At 35.8% G+C, this 15,601-nt stretch overlaps 1 protein-coding gene across 1 annotated transcript in view; it reads left to right on the top strand.

Annotated features, from left to right (window-relative positions):
• Positions 1-15,601, top strand: part of prpf8 (pre-mRNA processing factor 8) — a 38,724-nt gene that overhangs the window by 13,742 nt on the left and 9,381 nt on the right. Inside the window, 30 exon segments of the mRNA XM_052035421.1 lie at positions 520-639; positions 1,571-1,705; positions 2,278-2,407; positions 2,609-2,805; positions 3,335-3,541; positions 3,959-4,122; positions 4,261-4,387; positions 4,543-4,735; positions 5,421-5,608; positions 6,154-6,392; positions 6,983-7,129; positions 8,621-8,831; positions 9,371-9,487; positions 9,838-10,085; positions 10,403-10,503; positions 10,506-10,585; positions 10,662-10,796; positions 11,856-11,880; positions 11,883-12,024; positions 12,159-12,288; positions 12,378-12,524; positions 12,880-12,915; positions 12,917-13,006; positions 13,008-13,042; positions 13,864-14,055; positions 14,372-14,609; positions 14,812-14,830; positions 14,833-14,868; positions 14,871-14,938; positions 15,280-15,393. Coding sequence (XP_051891381.1) covers positions 520-639; positions 1,571-1,705; positions 2,278-2,407; positions 2,609-2,805; positions 3,335-3,541; positions 3,959-4,122; positions 4,261-4,387; positions 4,543-4,735; positions 5,421-5,608; positions 6,154-6,392; positions 6,983-7,129; positions 8,621-8,831; positions 9,371-9,487; positions 9,838-10,085; positions 10,403-10,503; positions 10,506-10,585; positions 10,662-10,796; positions 11,856-11,880; positions 11,883-12,024; positions 12,159-12,288; positions 12,378-12,524; positions 12,880-12,915; positions 12,917-13,006; positions 13,008-13,042; positions 13,864-14,055; positions 14,372-14,609; positions 14,812-14,830; positions 14,833-14,868; positions 14,871-14,938; positions 15,280-15,393 — 4,011 coding nt within the window.

Raw genomic sequence — 15,601 nt, 5'->3', positions numbered from 1 at the left:
ATTGGTAAATAGCCATTAATTTGCCACTGTTAGAATTCATTTCCAGAGGATATAACCAATTGTTATGACAGTTGTAATTTGTAACCACAACAGAATTCAAAGACTAGATGCATTAGTGTTAGTTAACCTTGTTTTTAATCATTTAGCAGACTAAGTTAAATCATCCATCTAAATCATTTTTGAACAAATTAAATAATACTTTTAATTTAGTCATAGCAGTTGGTACATGTTTTCAAGCCATATTCCAGTGACTTGCATGCATACCATGGTAGAATAAATATCACTTTTCAAGTTCCAACTGAGCTGAGTCTTACGAAACAGATGTTAAAATTACCAAAGTGCCTTTCAAAGAGTGAGAAGGGGCCTTACCCATTGTGATGCAGCTTTTATTGAAGATATGTACAAACAACATAAAAATGTTGTATAGAGATATCTTCAATAAAACATGGCAATTAAACTGGAGATGAAAAAGTCAGTTTTGAAAAGTCTAAAATATTACCCCTGACTTCATTTTCACAGGAACGTAAAAAGTCAAGATTTGGTAATGCGTTCCATTTGTGTCGTGAGGTGCTACGTTTGACAAAGCTTGTCGTTGATAGTCATGTTCAATATAGGCTGGGGAATGTGGATGCTTTCCAGGTACAGCAAACTTAAAAAAGAACTATTATTGGGATTTTATAACAGAAAGGTTTAGTTTTAAAGCAATATTAAATACTATCCTTGTCACCTTGTTTTATTACACCTTAATTTGTCATTTATGCATTAATCTTGTTACAGAGCTTGTAAAATCAGTAGTACTGGTTACCAACTATTATATCTTTGGGCTTTTATCAAGTTTGTTCATTTGTTAATCAACAAGCTGACTTGAGATATTTTTCACACATTGCTTTGATTTTATGACCAATTGAATGGCTTATGTCCATTAATTTCTTCATATCTAATTTCTTTTAATTCTTTTAAATTCCTGCTGGATTCAATAATCAACTTAGCCACCTGGTCTGCAGTTATTGGAGTTTAGACTTGTGCAATTTACCAATCTGTTTCTGGCAAATAGTATCCCAAAATGTTTGTGCATTTCAGAATATCCTTACCTGTTTTCCTCTGTGTTGTTCTCAGAGCTGTAATGCTGTCTCAGCTATACTCCCACATTGACACTAACCACATGTCCAAATGTCAGCATGACCCCACTTCATGCAGTCCCACTTCATATTGATCAGGTCTCTGTTTCCAATTCTTCTACTTAATTCTTTCTTTCTCTCTCGACTGTCTACAGGAGTTAATAGCTACACTTATCCTTTTGTGGGTACATTTAGGCTACATGACAGTATCAATGCACATTAGTTTTGCTATGTAAGAACTGGAGTGAAACTGAGTAAGGGTTACTTTCTGCTTTGTTTTACATTCTTTGAGAGTCAGAACCAGAAGTTTTGTGGAGTAGTGCACCAACACCAAATATGGAGAGTGGAAATTCCTTACTTTTATTAAGGAATAGATTGGGCTATTTTTACATAAAACTTCAGCTAGATACTAAATCATTGAAAGTAATTTGGATTTATTTTTTGTGGTTTAGTTGTCAGATGGGTTGCAGTATATCTTTGCTCATGTGGGACAATTGACAGGAATGTACAGGTACAAGTACAAGCTGATGAGGCAAATCCGAATGTGTAAAGATCTGAAGCACCTTATCTATTACAGATTTAACACGGTAAGTATGCGGTTTTATATAATTCTTTGAACCTGCAATTATATGCATATGTCATGTCCATACAGTTCTGACAGGCCTATTCCTTCAGTGGATTGGGGAGCATTAAAATATTTATCTTTTATGCTGTAAATGGTTTAATGCTGTTTTGACAGCACTTTCTTTAAACTATATGGAACTGTTATATGCATCCCACCCATATAAACATATTGGAAAAATCATCACTTATTAATTGTGAATATAGGTATTCTATTTTTACACTTCTGCAAGTCTAGAGAAAGATTAAGATGTCCCTTGTTATTCTTTATCTGAAAAATCACATTTCCTTGTTTATGATTGAATGTTCAGCATGTAATGAACAGTAATATATAAAACTCTTTCAAAGTGTGTTAGGATAGTATGATGCAGCAGAAGGCTCCTTTGCTGCTCTTATTTACGCATACACACGTCACCCGGTGACCACCAGCTGTAAGAGGAAAAAGTATTCAAATGAACGTGTATGTTTATATTGGAGTGCTATAAAAGATGTAAACAGTTTGCTACTAATTAAAGCTCAAACCATTTTAATTTTACAGGGGCCAGTTGGCAAGGGACCTGGCTGTGGATTCTGGGCTGCAGGCTGGAGAGTGTGGCTTTTCTTCATGAGGGGCATTACTCCTCTGCTGGAGAGGTGGTTGGGAAATTTGCTTGCCCGACAGTTTGAAGGTTAGTTACATTTTTGTTTTTAAAAAAAGCATTTGTGTAAACTTGTTTAAAAAAAACTAATCAAGAAGTTTAATTTACTACCTGTGCTGTTACTGACTCAAAATGACATTTGTGAACTTTCTGCACTGGCAAATCTCTGAAGTAATGTATTGCCTTCTTCTTTTCTCTAAACCCTTCACTCCCCAATCTCGCTCCGGTCAGGCCGTCATTCCAAGGGGGTAGCTAAGACTGTGACCAAACAGCGTGTGGAGTCTCACTTTGACCTGGAGTTAAGAGCAGCTGTCATGCATGATATCCTAGATATGATGCCTGAAGGAATCAAGCAGAACAAGGCCAGAACAATCTTGCAACATCTGAGTGAGGCATGGAGATGCTGGAAAGCAAATATCCCTTGGAAGGTACATCCCTTGAATAGCTCATGAGCAGCTCATTATATTCACATAAAGGAATATATTGTTGGATAACAGTTCCTCTACAACACTTGTTTGACGATTAACTGAATATCTTGTCTGTTAGGCTGTTGTGTGAATAACATCAGTAATCCTAGTTGTCATGTAAAGGTTTCAGATAGACCTCATCGAAGCCCTTTCCCGTTGTTTCCTTTAGAATTACAAAAGTTGGTGCTGCTTTTAGGTCCAACAAAGTCAAATCTAGAATCTAGATGGGAGGAGAGAAAGAGCTCTAATTCTGAGTGTAATAAATTCATTTATGACGTGTTTAAATGTGACATTCATGGCACTCATTTAAGCTTCTGGTGTTTCTGTACCCTTGGTATTGCTGTGAGGATGTGCAAGGATTAATTATAGCATTGGCTTTGTTTCAAGTGGAATATAGTTGGCTTAAAGTTTACATATAGTTCTGAGGTTAAAGTGTATAAAAGTAAACATAAATTGCCTTATCACCCAAGATTTGATTCTGTTGTAATAGGTTCCAGGTCTTCCGACTCCAATTGAGAATATGATCCTGCGGTATGTGAAAGCCAAAGCTGACTGGTGGACAAATACTGCTCATTACAACAGGGAGCGTATTCGTCGTGGTGCAACTGTTGACAAAACTGTTTGCAAAAAAAACCTGGGTCGTCTTACCAGGTTGTACTTGAAGGCAGAACAAGAAAGGCAGCACAATTACCTGAAAGTGAGTTCTACAGCTTGGTATGCTGTTGTTCAGTTTGATTTAGTTTTGAGGTTTTCATGAAAATCTCTCATTTGTTATACGGTTAGCTAATCTCAGTCCTCTTACTGATTAATATGAAACACTCCATGTCCAGTACTAGTGTTTTAAATAATTCAGGATGTTTCGAAAATCCTTAAATTGCCTTGAATTTTCTTTGTTTATTCATTTTAATAGTAGTGCAAAACTAATTGGCATTCATGAGCTTATGCCTAGCCACCAAAGTAGTTAGTAATGAAATACTTGTAATTTTAGATTTGAGCTTGGATCTAATTGTGGTAAGCTTTGGTCAGCATATGGTGTATTTCTCTAAAATCTCAGCTTTGTCTGTAAATCTTAATTAATTGCTTAAAAGTATTTGAATTCTTTTGTGCCAAATAGGATGGCCCCTACATTACTGCTGAAGAAGCCGTTGCCATCTATACTACCACTGTGCATTGGCTGGAGAGCAGACGTTTCTCACCGATTCCTTTCCCGCCACTTTCCTACAAACATGATACAAAGCTTCTGATCTTGGCTTTGGAAAGACTCAAGGAAGCTTACAGGTGAAGAGATGTGATTGAAACAGCAAATTCAAAAGACCTTTCGTTATTAAAGTGAATTCAGTTTGTTATATCTGATTTGTTGAAATTGAAATTAAAATGGATGAAGGTTTATCTTTGATGTCTTACTCTTAATTTCAGTGTGAAATCGAGGTTAAACCAATCACAGAGGGAGGAACTGGGTCTAATTGAACAGGCTTATGATAACCCTCATGAAGCTTTGTCCAGGATTAAACGTCACTTGCTTACACAGAGAGCTTTCAAAGAGGTTTGTGAAAAGTTGTATTCAAAATTGTACCCATGTCATGATTAAATGCAGTTATCTTATATTTGCTGATTAATTTATGATATAGCAGAAGTAGTTCTCATTTTCACACTCAACATCAGAATGTCTTTTTTTAAACAATCTTTCTACACTGACAGGTTGGCATTGAATTTATGGATCTGTACAGCCATCTGGTGCCAGTTTATGATGTGGAACCATTGGAGAAGATCACTGATGCTTACCTTGATCAGTACTTGTGGTATGAAGCTGACAAGCGGCGGTTATTTCCCCCATGGATTAAGCCAGCTGATACTGAACCACCTCCATCACTTGTATATAAATGGTGCCAAGGTATGTTTGTAGTTTTTCTGAAAAGCTTTGCTGTTTGCCATTTTAGATTTCATTCGTTAACATTAGTTTCACTTCCTTTAATACATAAATAGCATAATAGATATATTTCAACTTGTGGTAAAATTTTTGCCACATTATCTGGTGTAGCTTTAGGGCATTTTTCTATTTCTTTTATTTGATTGAATGTAGTAGATTGTATAAAACGTGATTTATGCTGCTAATTTAATGCATAAAATAACAATCATTATTGTCATTGGGTTATGTTCCCCATACTGAATTTTAGATGAAACCACCCGTTAAAATGTAATAGTCAAATGTTTATTTGAGTTTTCAGTTTTCACTCACTTTCAAGACACTCCAAATTAAGTGCACCTGTTTGTATTTTTAAATACAAAATTATTTTATGTCTTTGCTTCCAATGAAGAAGCACATTGTATCTTCCGGTAGCAATGTGTTTAAATTTCATTTGTGACATTTCTTATAGTAGTACACAACTACCTTTTTAGATGAACTCCCTGCTAAACTACATGTTCCTTTTGGGGAAATGAAACAGCCAACCTCAAACTGTGCAGCTTTCAAATATATTTTGATACATATTAGAAGTTTACATTATTCCTAGTAAAAAATTTTATTAAAATTTGGTTATTTTGAAAATTTATTGTTATACAATGGTTATTTAACGCAGGTATCAACAATCTTCAGGATGTGTGGGAGACAGCTGATGGTGAATGCAATGTCATGTTAGAATCACGATTTGAGAAAATGTATGAGAAAATTGATCTGACTTTGCTGAACAGATTGCTTCGTCTGATTGTGGATCACAATATTGCTGATTATATGACAGCTAAGAATAACGTTGTTATCAATTACAAGGTATGTGTAATATACATTATGGTGACTATCCTTTGCTGGCGTTTTTATAATATTGACACATGCTGATATTAACCAAAATTGCACGTGTAAAGGATTTTTGAAACATTTTAGATGGATCAGAAAGCTTCCACGTCAAGTGCATTTTTAAGAGTAGTTTTAAAATGGAAGAAGAACCTTGTTTAATTGAATATATTTTTAACAAGAATACAGTTAATTAAGCAATATCTGTAAGAACAGCATGGAAATAAATTTATGGTCCCTGCTCCTTTTCATTATAATTAAATAAATTTTTAATATGTTCATTCTAGCATATTACAACTTAAAGGTTCAGTCTAATAAGTGGACCTTTTGAAGAAATTTTGGTAGCATGAAGTCAAGCATGTAAAGTATTTTTTTTAAAGTAATTTTTTCAAGTATTTGGTGATTTACTGTTTTTACTTTTGGAGACAATCTTTTGTGAACTGGAGGATATTATTGGCAATATAAGTTAATTGGATCTGTCTGGGGTATTATTATTTAGAATGCATTTTTTTTCCACATGCAAGGACATGAACCACACCAATTCCTATGGCATTATTCGAGGGCTCCAATTTGCCTCTTTCATAGTCCAGTACTATGGGCTGGTGCTGGATCTGCTGGTATTGGGTCTCCATCGAGCCAGTGAAATGGCTGGCCCACCACAAATGCCAAATGATTTTCTGAGTTATCAAGATGTTGCCACGGAAGTTGCTCATCCAGTCAGGCTTTTCTGCAGATATATTGAGCGTATTCACATTTTCTTCCGGTAAGCAATTTCCTTAAACTATAAGACTTGCTTCTTGTGGATTATCACTTTTAAACAGCCTTAGAATTTGTGGCCAAAATATGGATTTAATTGCATGTAATGTATTAAAAATTGGCAATCTATTTTAAACTTGGACTTGCAAGACTTTGCTGATAATTGCCACATAATTTTGGAGCATGAGTTTTGCCAAGAAATATTGTTTAAATGTTTTCAGTGTTTCTTGTCTGTATATTAAACCCTTCTCAAAGTTGCTCCTTTCCCACTGAAGCACTGTCTGGTGTTGCAGTGGGGGTCTATAGATAGTGGTGACTGTGCAGTTCTCATCCAGTTGGAGCAGCTAGGAAATTTCTGAGCTTGGTCCTGTTGTAAGTCAGCAGAGCGTGGACTCTCAAGTGGGTCATTTGATACAAATAGCCAAGAGTGATCATTTTTCAGTCTTTTGGGCTTAAATGGTTGCTGTGGTTTTCCAGTTGTTGTTCTTAATAAAATTTGGAATTGAGCTTTGGATTTGACCTGCATAGTAATGCCAGTCAGAGAGCTGATTAAAAGTATGTTTCTTCAAATGCACGTTTCACAATCTATACTTACAGATTTACAGCTGATGAAGCCAGAGACTTGATTCAGCGCTACCTGACAGAACATCCTGATCCGAACAATGAGAACATCGTAGGATATAATAACAAAAAGTGCTGGCCAAGAGACGCGCGTATGAGGCTTATGAAGCATGATGTCAATCTGTAAGTGTTAGGTTTAAAATTGTTGCCTGGTGTTTTACCTACTACTTTTTGTAGTATTTGCCTGATCCTTGCCCTTATCATTACTCTGCAAGCTGCAATTCAGAGTTTAGTTTGCCAATAAAGTCCACTGGAACAAGTATGCTTCTCTTTTATCCATCCCACCCCAGCTAAAAAAAAAATCAGTTAATTTAAATTCAAAAGTTCTGTGCCTTTTGTCAGATTCTGCAGGATAGTCCTGATAAAACTGTAGTGCAAAACATTGTGGGAAGTGATGCTTCATAAATTTTGAGTTGTTCAAGATGAATTTCATTTTGATAAGACTCTTAATGGTTTATTAATTGAGGTGGTGCATTGTCACTGTTTTATGTGGACAGAGGACCTTGAATTCAATTTCTTATAAACTTAACTCTTTATAAGCTGACACTCCAGTGCGGTAGTCGTTGTACAGCATTGTGCTGTCATTTGATATGTTAAACTAATGTGCTGTCTCACTGATGTGCTGGATATGAACACTCATTATTATTTGTAGGAGAGCAAGGCAGTTTTCCCACTGTTCCAGCAGTATAATCTTTCGGTCAGCATTACCACCAGCAGATTTACCAGACATTATCTTAGTCCTTACTGTATATGGCATGTTGCTGCATGCATATAGCTGCAACATCAGCCCTCGTAATGGTAACTGCTTTTCCTTGTTTTGGGATGTTGCGGGCATATGAAAGGTACTATATAACTGCCAGTTATCTTCTTTACCCTTTCTCAGAATATTCTAGACTTGATCCAAATAATTCTATTGGGCATATGATCAGATAGAAAACATTAGGCTTTAAGATGTACAGCTGTCTCTCAGTGAAGTGTATTAGTGATTGATAGTGTTAACTTATAGGCAAAGAATAATTGGAAGATTATGAAAAAAGATTTGTGCTCAGTGTATGTTAAGAAGATGTTTTCTATAAAAACTCCTTTCCATTTGGAAACATGAATTGAGTGATCACAGTCCTATTACAACAGGTGGTACATAGAACAGTACCGTTTGTCCAACCTCTCCCTGTAGCACATGCCCTCTAATCCAGGCAGCATCCTGGCAAACCTCTTCTGCACCCTCTCCAAAGCCTCGACATCCTCCCTATAATGGGGCAACCAGACTGAATGCATTACTTCAGATGTGGCCTAACTAGAGTTTTATAAAGCTGCCACATAACTTCCTGACTCTTGAACCCAATGCCTCGACTAATAAAGTTAAGCATGTCATGTGCATTCTTTACTACCCTAATCAACCTGTGTAGCCACTTTCAGGAAGCACCGCGAGTTTTTGAGACCAACTGTTGGAAGCGGTTGAGCTTGCCAGTGAAATTCAAATTCATTTGAAAGCTTTTATGTTGAATGTTTATGTTTGGTCAGTTAACACAGTTTGAACTGGTCATTTGGTCCAGTCTCTAAAGTATTGTTTCTTTTTATGCCCGTGTCTTTAATTGTTTGTATTGCACCTTTTAGGGGACGAGCAGTGTTTTGGGATATCAAGAATCGGCTCCCTAGGTCTGTTACCACCATTCAGTGGGAAAACAGCTTTGTATCTGTGTACAGCAAAGACAATCCCAATTTGCTATTCAACATGTCAGGCTTTGAGTGTCGCATCCTTCCCAAATGTCGCACAAGCTATGAGGAATTCACTCACAAAGATGGCGTTTGGAACTTGCAAAATGAGGTATAAAGCATTGTGTATAGCTACAAACACCGTGGAACTATTGTTCTAATAATTTAAGCAATACTGGAAGTATCTTTGTTACCTGATCTATCATACCGTCATACGGTCAAGGCATCTACTATGGTTGAAAAATTCCATGTGTAAAGTAAGCAGATAATGAGGTAGCCAATTACTGAGATGACTATAAAATCTAATATAAGCAACATGTGGCATTTTCCATTCTCACAGTTTTTCATTCATATTTTTTGAAAACACTACTAAATTTAACAACAAAACTCACCTTGGAAGACCTGAAAAATGCCTCCAGTGTTTCTTGCAAACATTTGTTCTACAAACCACATCACTAAAACCAGAATATCTGTTACAATTTCATTGTAGTCTAGAAGCTTGCAGTGAACAATTGGCTATTGAATTGAAATACAAAGCAATGAGTGCAATTAATTTATTTGATGTGAAACAGATTGGTATGATCTGTGGACCCACGCCCATGTATTTGATAGGCTATACAAACACAAATTCTTTCATAATTTGTAACTCAGGTTACCAAAGAGCGTACAGCACAATGCTTCCTCAGAGTGGATGATGAATCTATGCAGCGATTCCATAACAGAGTACGGCAGATCCTCATGGCTTCTGGTTCCACCACTTTCACCAAGGTATGGTTCCTTTACAGATGTTTAATGCAGATATTTTTCATTTAAAGTAATAATGGAAATGTTGAATAATTACAAGTAATGTTTGAATAAGGTCTATGATTATTGTAGATTCAACAATAAAGAACCTACGGACAGTCTGCTGAAAGTTCTTAAACACACTTTCTTTTGCATAGTTTACCCACCCATAGTTGGGTGCAGTATATATTTAAGTTGGAATGAAGATTCGTTGCTACTTACCAGTAGCAAAGATGTAACATTTTTATAACAAGGTATCACAACAGGAGGAAATTGTAAAGTGCTTTTAACTTGTTTACTTGGATGTTCCTGTGACGATCTTTATGCTTTTCTAGATTGTGAATAAGTGGAACACAGCACTGATTGGTTTGATGACCTATTTCCGTGAAGCAGTGGTTAATACTCAGGAGCTGTTGGACCTGTTGGTGAAATGTGAGAACAAGATCCAGACACGTATTAAGATTGGTTTGAACTCCAAGATGCCAAGTCGTTTCCCTCCTGTGGTGTTCTACACCCCCAAGGAGCTTGGTGGTCTGGGAATGCTCTCAATGGGCCATGTTCTCATCCCACAGTCTGATTTGAGGTACTGTTTAGATACAGATTTATTTCGTGAACTTAAAAAAGCAGTGTAAAGTACTCTAATTAATTAAGTGCATTATGTAATTAGATAATAATGTTTGACATTTTTGCACATATTTACTGTCTCTAAAGTTATCAGCAAGATATCAACATTACCTTCTGAAATAATTGTGACAGCGTGCCGATAACTTTAGATAGTAAATATGTGCAAAAATGTCAAACATTTTTCAGAATCATAGTTTTAGACTATACAGAAAGACTTAGATGTTTAAGTTTGTTACTCTTTATGCCTTTTTTTACATAATTTGTTACATTTTGCAGATGGTCCAAGCAGACAGATGTGGGCATCACTCATTTCCGATCAGGTATGAATCACGAAGAGGACCAACTGATTCCTAATCTTTATCGTTATATTCAGCCTTGGAGAGTGAGTTCATTGATTCACAAAGAGTGTGGGCAGAATATGCATTGAAACGACAGGAAGCCATAGCACAAAATAGGTAAGTTGTGAAATTATGTGAAGCCATAATAGTGATGTGATTCTATTTCCTTGTGCTTGATAAACTTCTCATTATTTCAGACGGTTACTTTGGAAGATTTAGAAGATTCCTGGGATAGAGGTATCCCACGTATTAACACATTATTCCAGAAGGATAGGCACACTCTGGCTTATGATAAGGGTTGGAGAGTGAGAACCGATTTCAAACAGTACCAGGTATGTCTTAATGTTTTGGTAGGATATTTTGTTCCTTCTCCCATCCATTCTTTGGCTTCTGTAACCTCCCTGCATTGTCACTGCTGTTCTAAGGCTGGGCATTTGTACAGAAAGTTTGTAAAATCAAACCTCTAATGAGAAACTGCAGGCTTCAGTACTTCTCTCTGAAAGCACATTTGAGGATAGACCCTGCCATGTTGGCACTGTGTCTGACTGTTTCATGTCTTAGTATTTGGAATTTCACCAAATTAAATAATTTGCTTGAGGGATGTGCTGATCAGACTGATGAGTTTAACCAGTGTTTAATTGAGCCATACAAATGACTGCACTTGATATCTGATCTATGCTGTAAGCCAACCAGAGCTGGGGTGATGAGTGGTCATTGCACAATCATTGTACTCTGGATAATGATGAAAAAATGAGCCAGAATCTATGTTTCTAAAAGAAAAATGTGCATAGATTCTCATATGCCATGTGAGAATAAGGTCATTGCAGTCAGTTGTGCTGTTCCATGGTCTTTTCTCTGCCTCTGATGCATTGAATAATTTTCTTTTGTGTAACTTACGGGAGGTGAATGGCAGTTATAAAAATATCCTCTATTTGAGATTCCATACCACATTTGTGAAATATTAGACGGATGTATTTGGTTAAGAAATGACAAAAATAAATGCCTAGAGATAAAGCTTGGAATTGGTTAAATTAGGGGTGAGGAGATTTAACAAATTTTGTTCCAATAAAGATGTAAAAGTCTGTAATTTCATTAACAGTGCTTTAGCATTTTGTATCTACTTTTTCTTTTTCACCTTTTCACGTGTACAGGGATGTTTGCTGTACTTGTACTAAGACAGGCAAGTGATTATTACTAAATTTGGTACATCTCAAAAGGCTGAGTTGACCATTAATTTAAAACTCACAAATAGGATTTAAGTTAATCTAAGAAATTCACTCAGAATGCTTGCTTATTATTGAGTGTGGAATTGCCAATATTTTAAGTATTAATACTAAGAAAAATGCAGACTATGTTGAAAATTAAGTGTAATTAAGATGTGTTGTTCCCAGGTGTTGAAGCAGAATCCTTTTTGGTGGACCATCAAAGACATGATGGCAAGCTATGGAACTTGAACAACTATCGTACAGACATGATCCAAGCACTAGGTGGTGTTGAAGGCATTCTGGAGCACACGCTCTTCAAGGGAACATATTTTCCTACATGGGAGGGTTTATTCTGGTATATAATTTTTTATTTTAAGCTCTGTTGTTTAGTATGTATGTTTGAGGTGTACAACTCTGGGAAAAGAATATTGCTATGTACTTTTTAAATTAAATATAAATGGTTAATTTCTAAAAATCTTTTACTTGAAGGGAAAAAGCAAGTGGTTTTGAGGAATCCATGAAATGGAAGAAACTAACTAATGCCCAGCGATCTGGTTTGAACCAGATTCCCAACAGAAGATTCACTCTTTGGTGGTCACCAACCATCAACAGAGCTAATGTATGTATCTGTGAGTTTTTTAAAAATTAATGACATTTATTTCATGAAATGAGTTCATGGAAATGACTTAACATATTTTCCATTTTCAGGTTTATGTAGGTTTTCAAGTGCAGTTAGATTTAACAGGAATTTTCATGCATGGCAAAATACCCACCCTAAAGATTTCCTTGATCCAGATCTTCAGAGCCCATTTGTGGCAAAAGATTCATGAGAGTATCGTTATGGATCTCTGTCAGGTCAGTGTTTGGACTCCTCTTAAGTCTTGGAATACTTTATTTGGTTTGATATCCGATTTAGGAGGATCATGAATGAAGGTAAGATGCAGAAAAGTAAATGGAAGTAAATTTTAGAATTAACAAAAATACAAGAGAGAAAGTTAGAGGGGGTTGAACTTCCACTGAAATTTTTATTTCATCCAGTTTTGAAATGAAGATTTGTGTTAGTGATATAATTGGTTTTAGTACAGTTGACCACAAAATAAACAGAAGTGTTTAATTTGAAAAATATGAACCTAATGTTCAAGAATATCTTGCTTGCATTTTCTGGAGAATTGTTTAATCATATATTTGTGAAATCCATTCTTCTTCATAGGTCTTTGATCAAGAGTTGGATGCTTTGGAGATTGAAGACTGTGCAGAAAGAGACCATCCACCCCAGAAAGTCTTACAAAATGAACTCCTCCTGTGCTGATATTCTGCTGTTTGCTTCATATAAGTGGGAATGTTTCCAGACCTTCACTACTTGCTGATTCAAAGTGAGTTAATTTCACCTTGTCAGTAACATTTAAGTAGAAATGGGTAATTTACTCTCTAAGGCCTATTCTGCCATTAATGAGATTATGGTTGTTTGTGAGCTAACTCCATTTACTTCCCTTTGTCTCTTATCCTTCACTATCTTTGCTTAACAAGAATGCGTTAATCTCTGATTTAAAAATTGACAATTGACTCAGATCCTATTGCCACCATCGTTTTCATGTTGAAAAGTTTCTTCCTTTATTCCTGAAAGGTCTGGCTTTAATTTTTAGCTATGCCCCCTTTGGGTAAACTCCCATACAATGGAATCAAATTTTATCTGGATATAATTTTCCTCCTTAATAGCTTGAGATATCTTTAAGACACCCCTTAGTCTTTCAAATTTTGGGAATGTGTTTCCTTTTTAATCTCTTGTAATTTAACCTTCAGAGTCCAAGTACCATCTTGGTAAATATATGCTGGAACCCAGCAAGGACATTGTATCCCACCTAAGCTGTGGTACTTGTCCAGAACTGCTTATAGTGCTTGAGCTGTCATCCATCCAGAGTTTTACATAGTCGAGGCATAATTGAAACCTCATTATATTCCAGTCTTCCAGAAAGCCAATGTTCTGTTTCTCTCCTTGATTTTTTTTGTACCTGCCCTCGGTACTTAGATGACCTAAAAAAATTCATTCAGGTTTGTCACTTATTGGATGTTTGTGCATATTGCAGTTACATTTACATTACATTCAGGCTACCAAGGTGAATATGGTTTATGTATTTTTTCTTTTCTTACTGTTTTGAATTATGTTGTATTTATGAAGATTTCCTCTTTCTTCTAGAGATGTGATGGATAGCACTACTACTCAGAAATACTGGATAGATATTCAGTTGCGATGGGGTGACTATGACTCTCATGATATTGAGAGATATGCTAGGGCTAAGTTCTTGGACTACACAACAGATAACATGAGCATCTACCCATCCCCGACTGGTGTGTTGATTGCCATTGATCTGGCCTATAACTTGCATAGGTAGGTATTCAGAATGGTGTGCAACAAATGTATTCTGAAGGGTAAAGATGTAATTATGTAATTACTCATAATAGCTTACCAGTTCAAAGTGGTAATCTTCAGTACCTGTGTTTAAGTAAAAATATAGAGCAATTTGCTAAATATATAGAGCAACTATGTAAGTAGGATATTTTTAAAGGTTGTTCTAAATCATTTGTTGTAATATCAAGCAAAATATTTAATAGAACATGTCATGTGTTACATCATTTCCATAGAAATTTCTATCCTGGAATTTCTTTTGGAAAAAGTTACTCATGCTACTCTTTTCATCTTGCAGTGCTTATGGGAACTGGTTTCCAGGTGCCAAACCTTTGATCCAACAGGCAATGGCAAAGATCATGAAGGCTAATCCTGCTTTGTATGTGTTGAGAGAACGTATTCGAAAGGGTCTACAGCTGTACTCTTCCGAACCAACTGAACCATACCTTTCCTCACAGAATTATGGTGAACTCTTCTCCAACCAAATCATTTGGTTTGTGGATGATACCAATGTGTATCGAGTCACCATTCATAAGGTAAGAAATAGAGAACTGGTTGCTTCTCTTAATTAAAGTTTTGTTAATCGTAACCATATTCAACTAAGGACCTCATTCAGATTGGAAAATGTAATTTAGAAGAAGGTGTTCCTAAAAAATTAGTCCATGCTGCTTTCTCTCTCATTTTTAACCTCTTGCATAGCTTCTTTCATGTAATCGGTCATGTTGTGTTCTTTCACAGACTTTTGAAGGTAACTTAACAACAAACCCATCAATGGAGCCATTTTCATTTTCAACCCAGGACAGGACAGCTGTTCCTTAAAATCATTCATACCTCAGTTTGGGCTGGGCAGAAACGTTTGGGCCAGGTAACATTTCAGTGATATTTTAAACTTCTTCACTTTTTCTCTACGTGCTTATATAAAGGTTGCACCCTTGCATCTTGGGTAATTTTAATTTAACTCGAAGTATGGTTATAGTGGTAATTACTTTTCAGTCAATTTTAAGTTTCCATTAGACAGGAGAAGGATAACCAAACAAAAACATTTTTGTCATGAAATTGTATGAATTTTGCTACTTCAACCAAAATGGGTAGTCAGTTAAAAACATCTTCACAAACATTAATACCTAAATTTTTTTATTGGTCTGGAACTGTCAACAATTTTAAGTGTTTACTTAATTTTAATGAATTGGATTTTATTGAATTCAGTTAGCAAAGTGGAAGACTGCTGAAGAAGTGGCTGCCTTGATTCGATCACTTCCAGTTGAAGAGCAGCCGAAGCAAATCATTGTTACGAGGAAGGGCATGTTAGATCCACTGGAGGTAAGTAAAGTTATATTTAGAAGATTATTTGCCTTAAAATTGAAATGGAGTAACAAATGCAGCATTAAAAAGTTTGGAATTAGAAGTTGTATTTAAAACAGATGGCTATTTAAAAAAGAGATCAATATGCTGAATTCAAAGTCTGAACAATTATTTAAACTGAGTTCTGGTATACAGGTGTTTTTAAATTTTGTCGCATTGAATATAG

The sequence above is a fragment of the Pristis pectinata genome, chromosome 21, assembly GCF_009764475.1.
Source record: "Pristis pectinata isolate sPriPec2 chromosome 21, sPriPec2.1.pri, whole genome shotgun sequence".
In the NCBI taxonomy this organism is placed as follows: Eukaryota; Metazoa; Chordata; class Chondrichthyes; order Rhinopristiformes; family Pristidae; genus Pristis; species Pristis pectinata.
The sequence above is the reverse complement of the archived record's forward strand: the minus strand, read 5'-3'. Positions and strand labels throughout refer to the sequence as shown.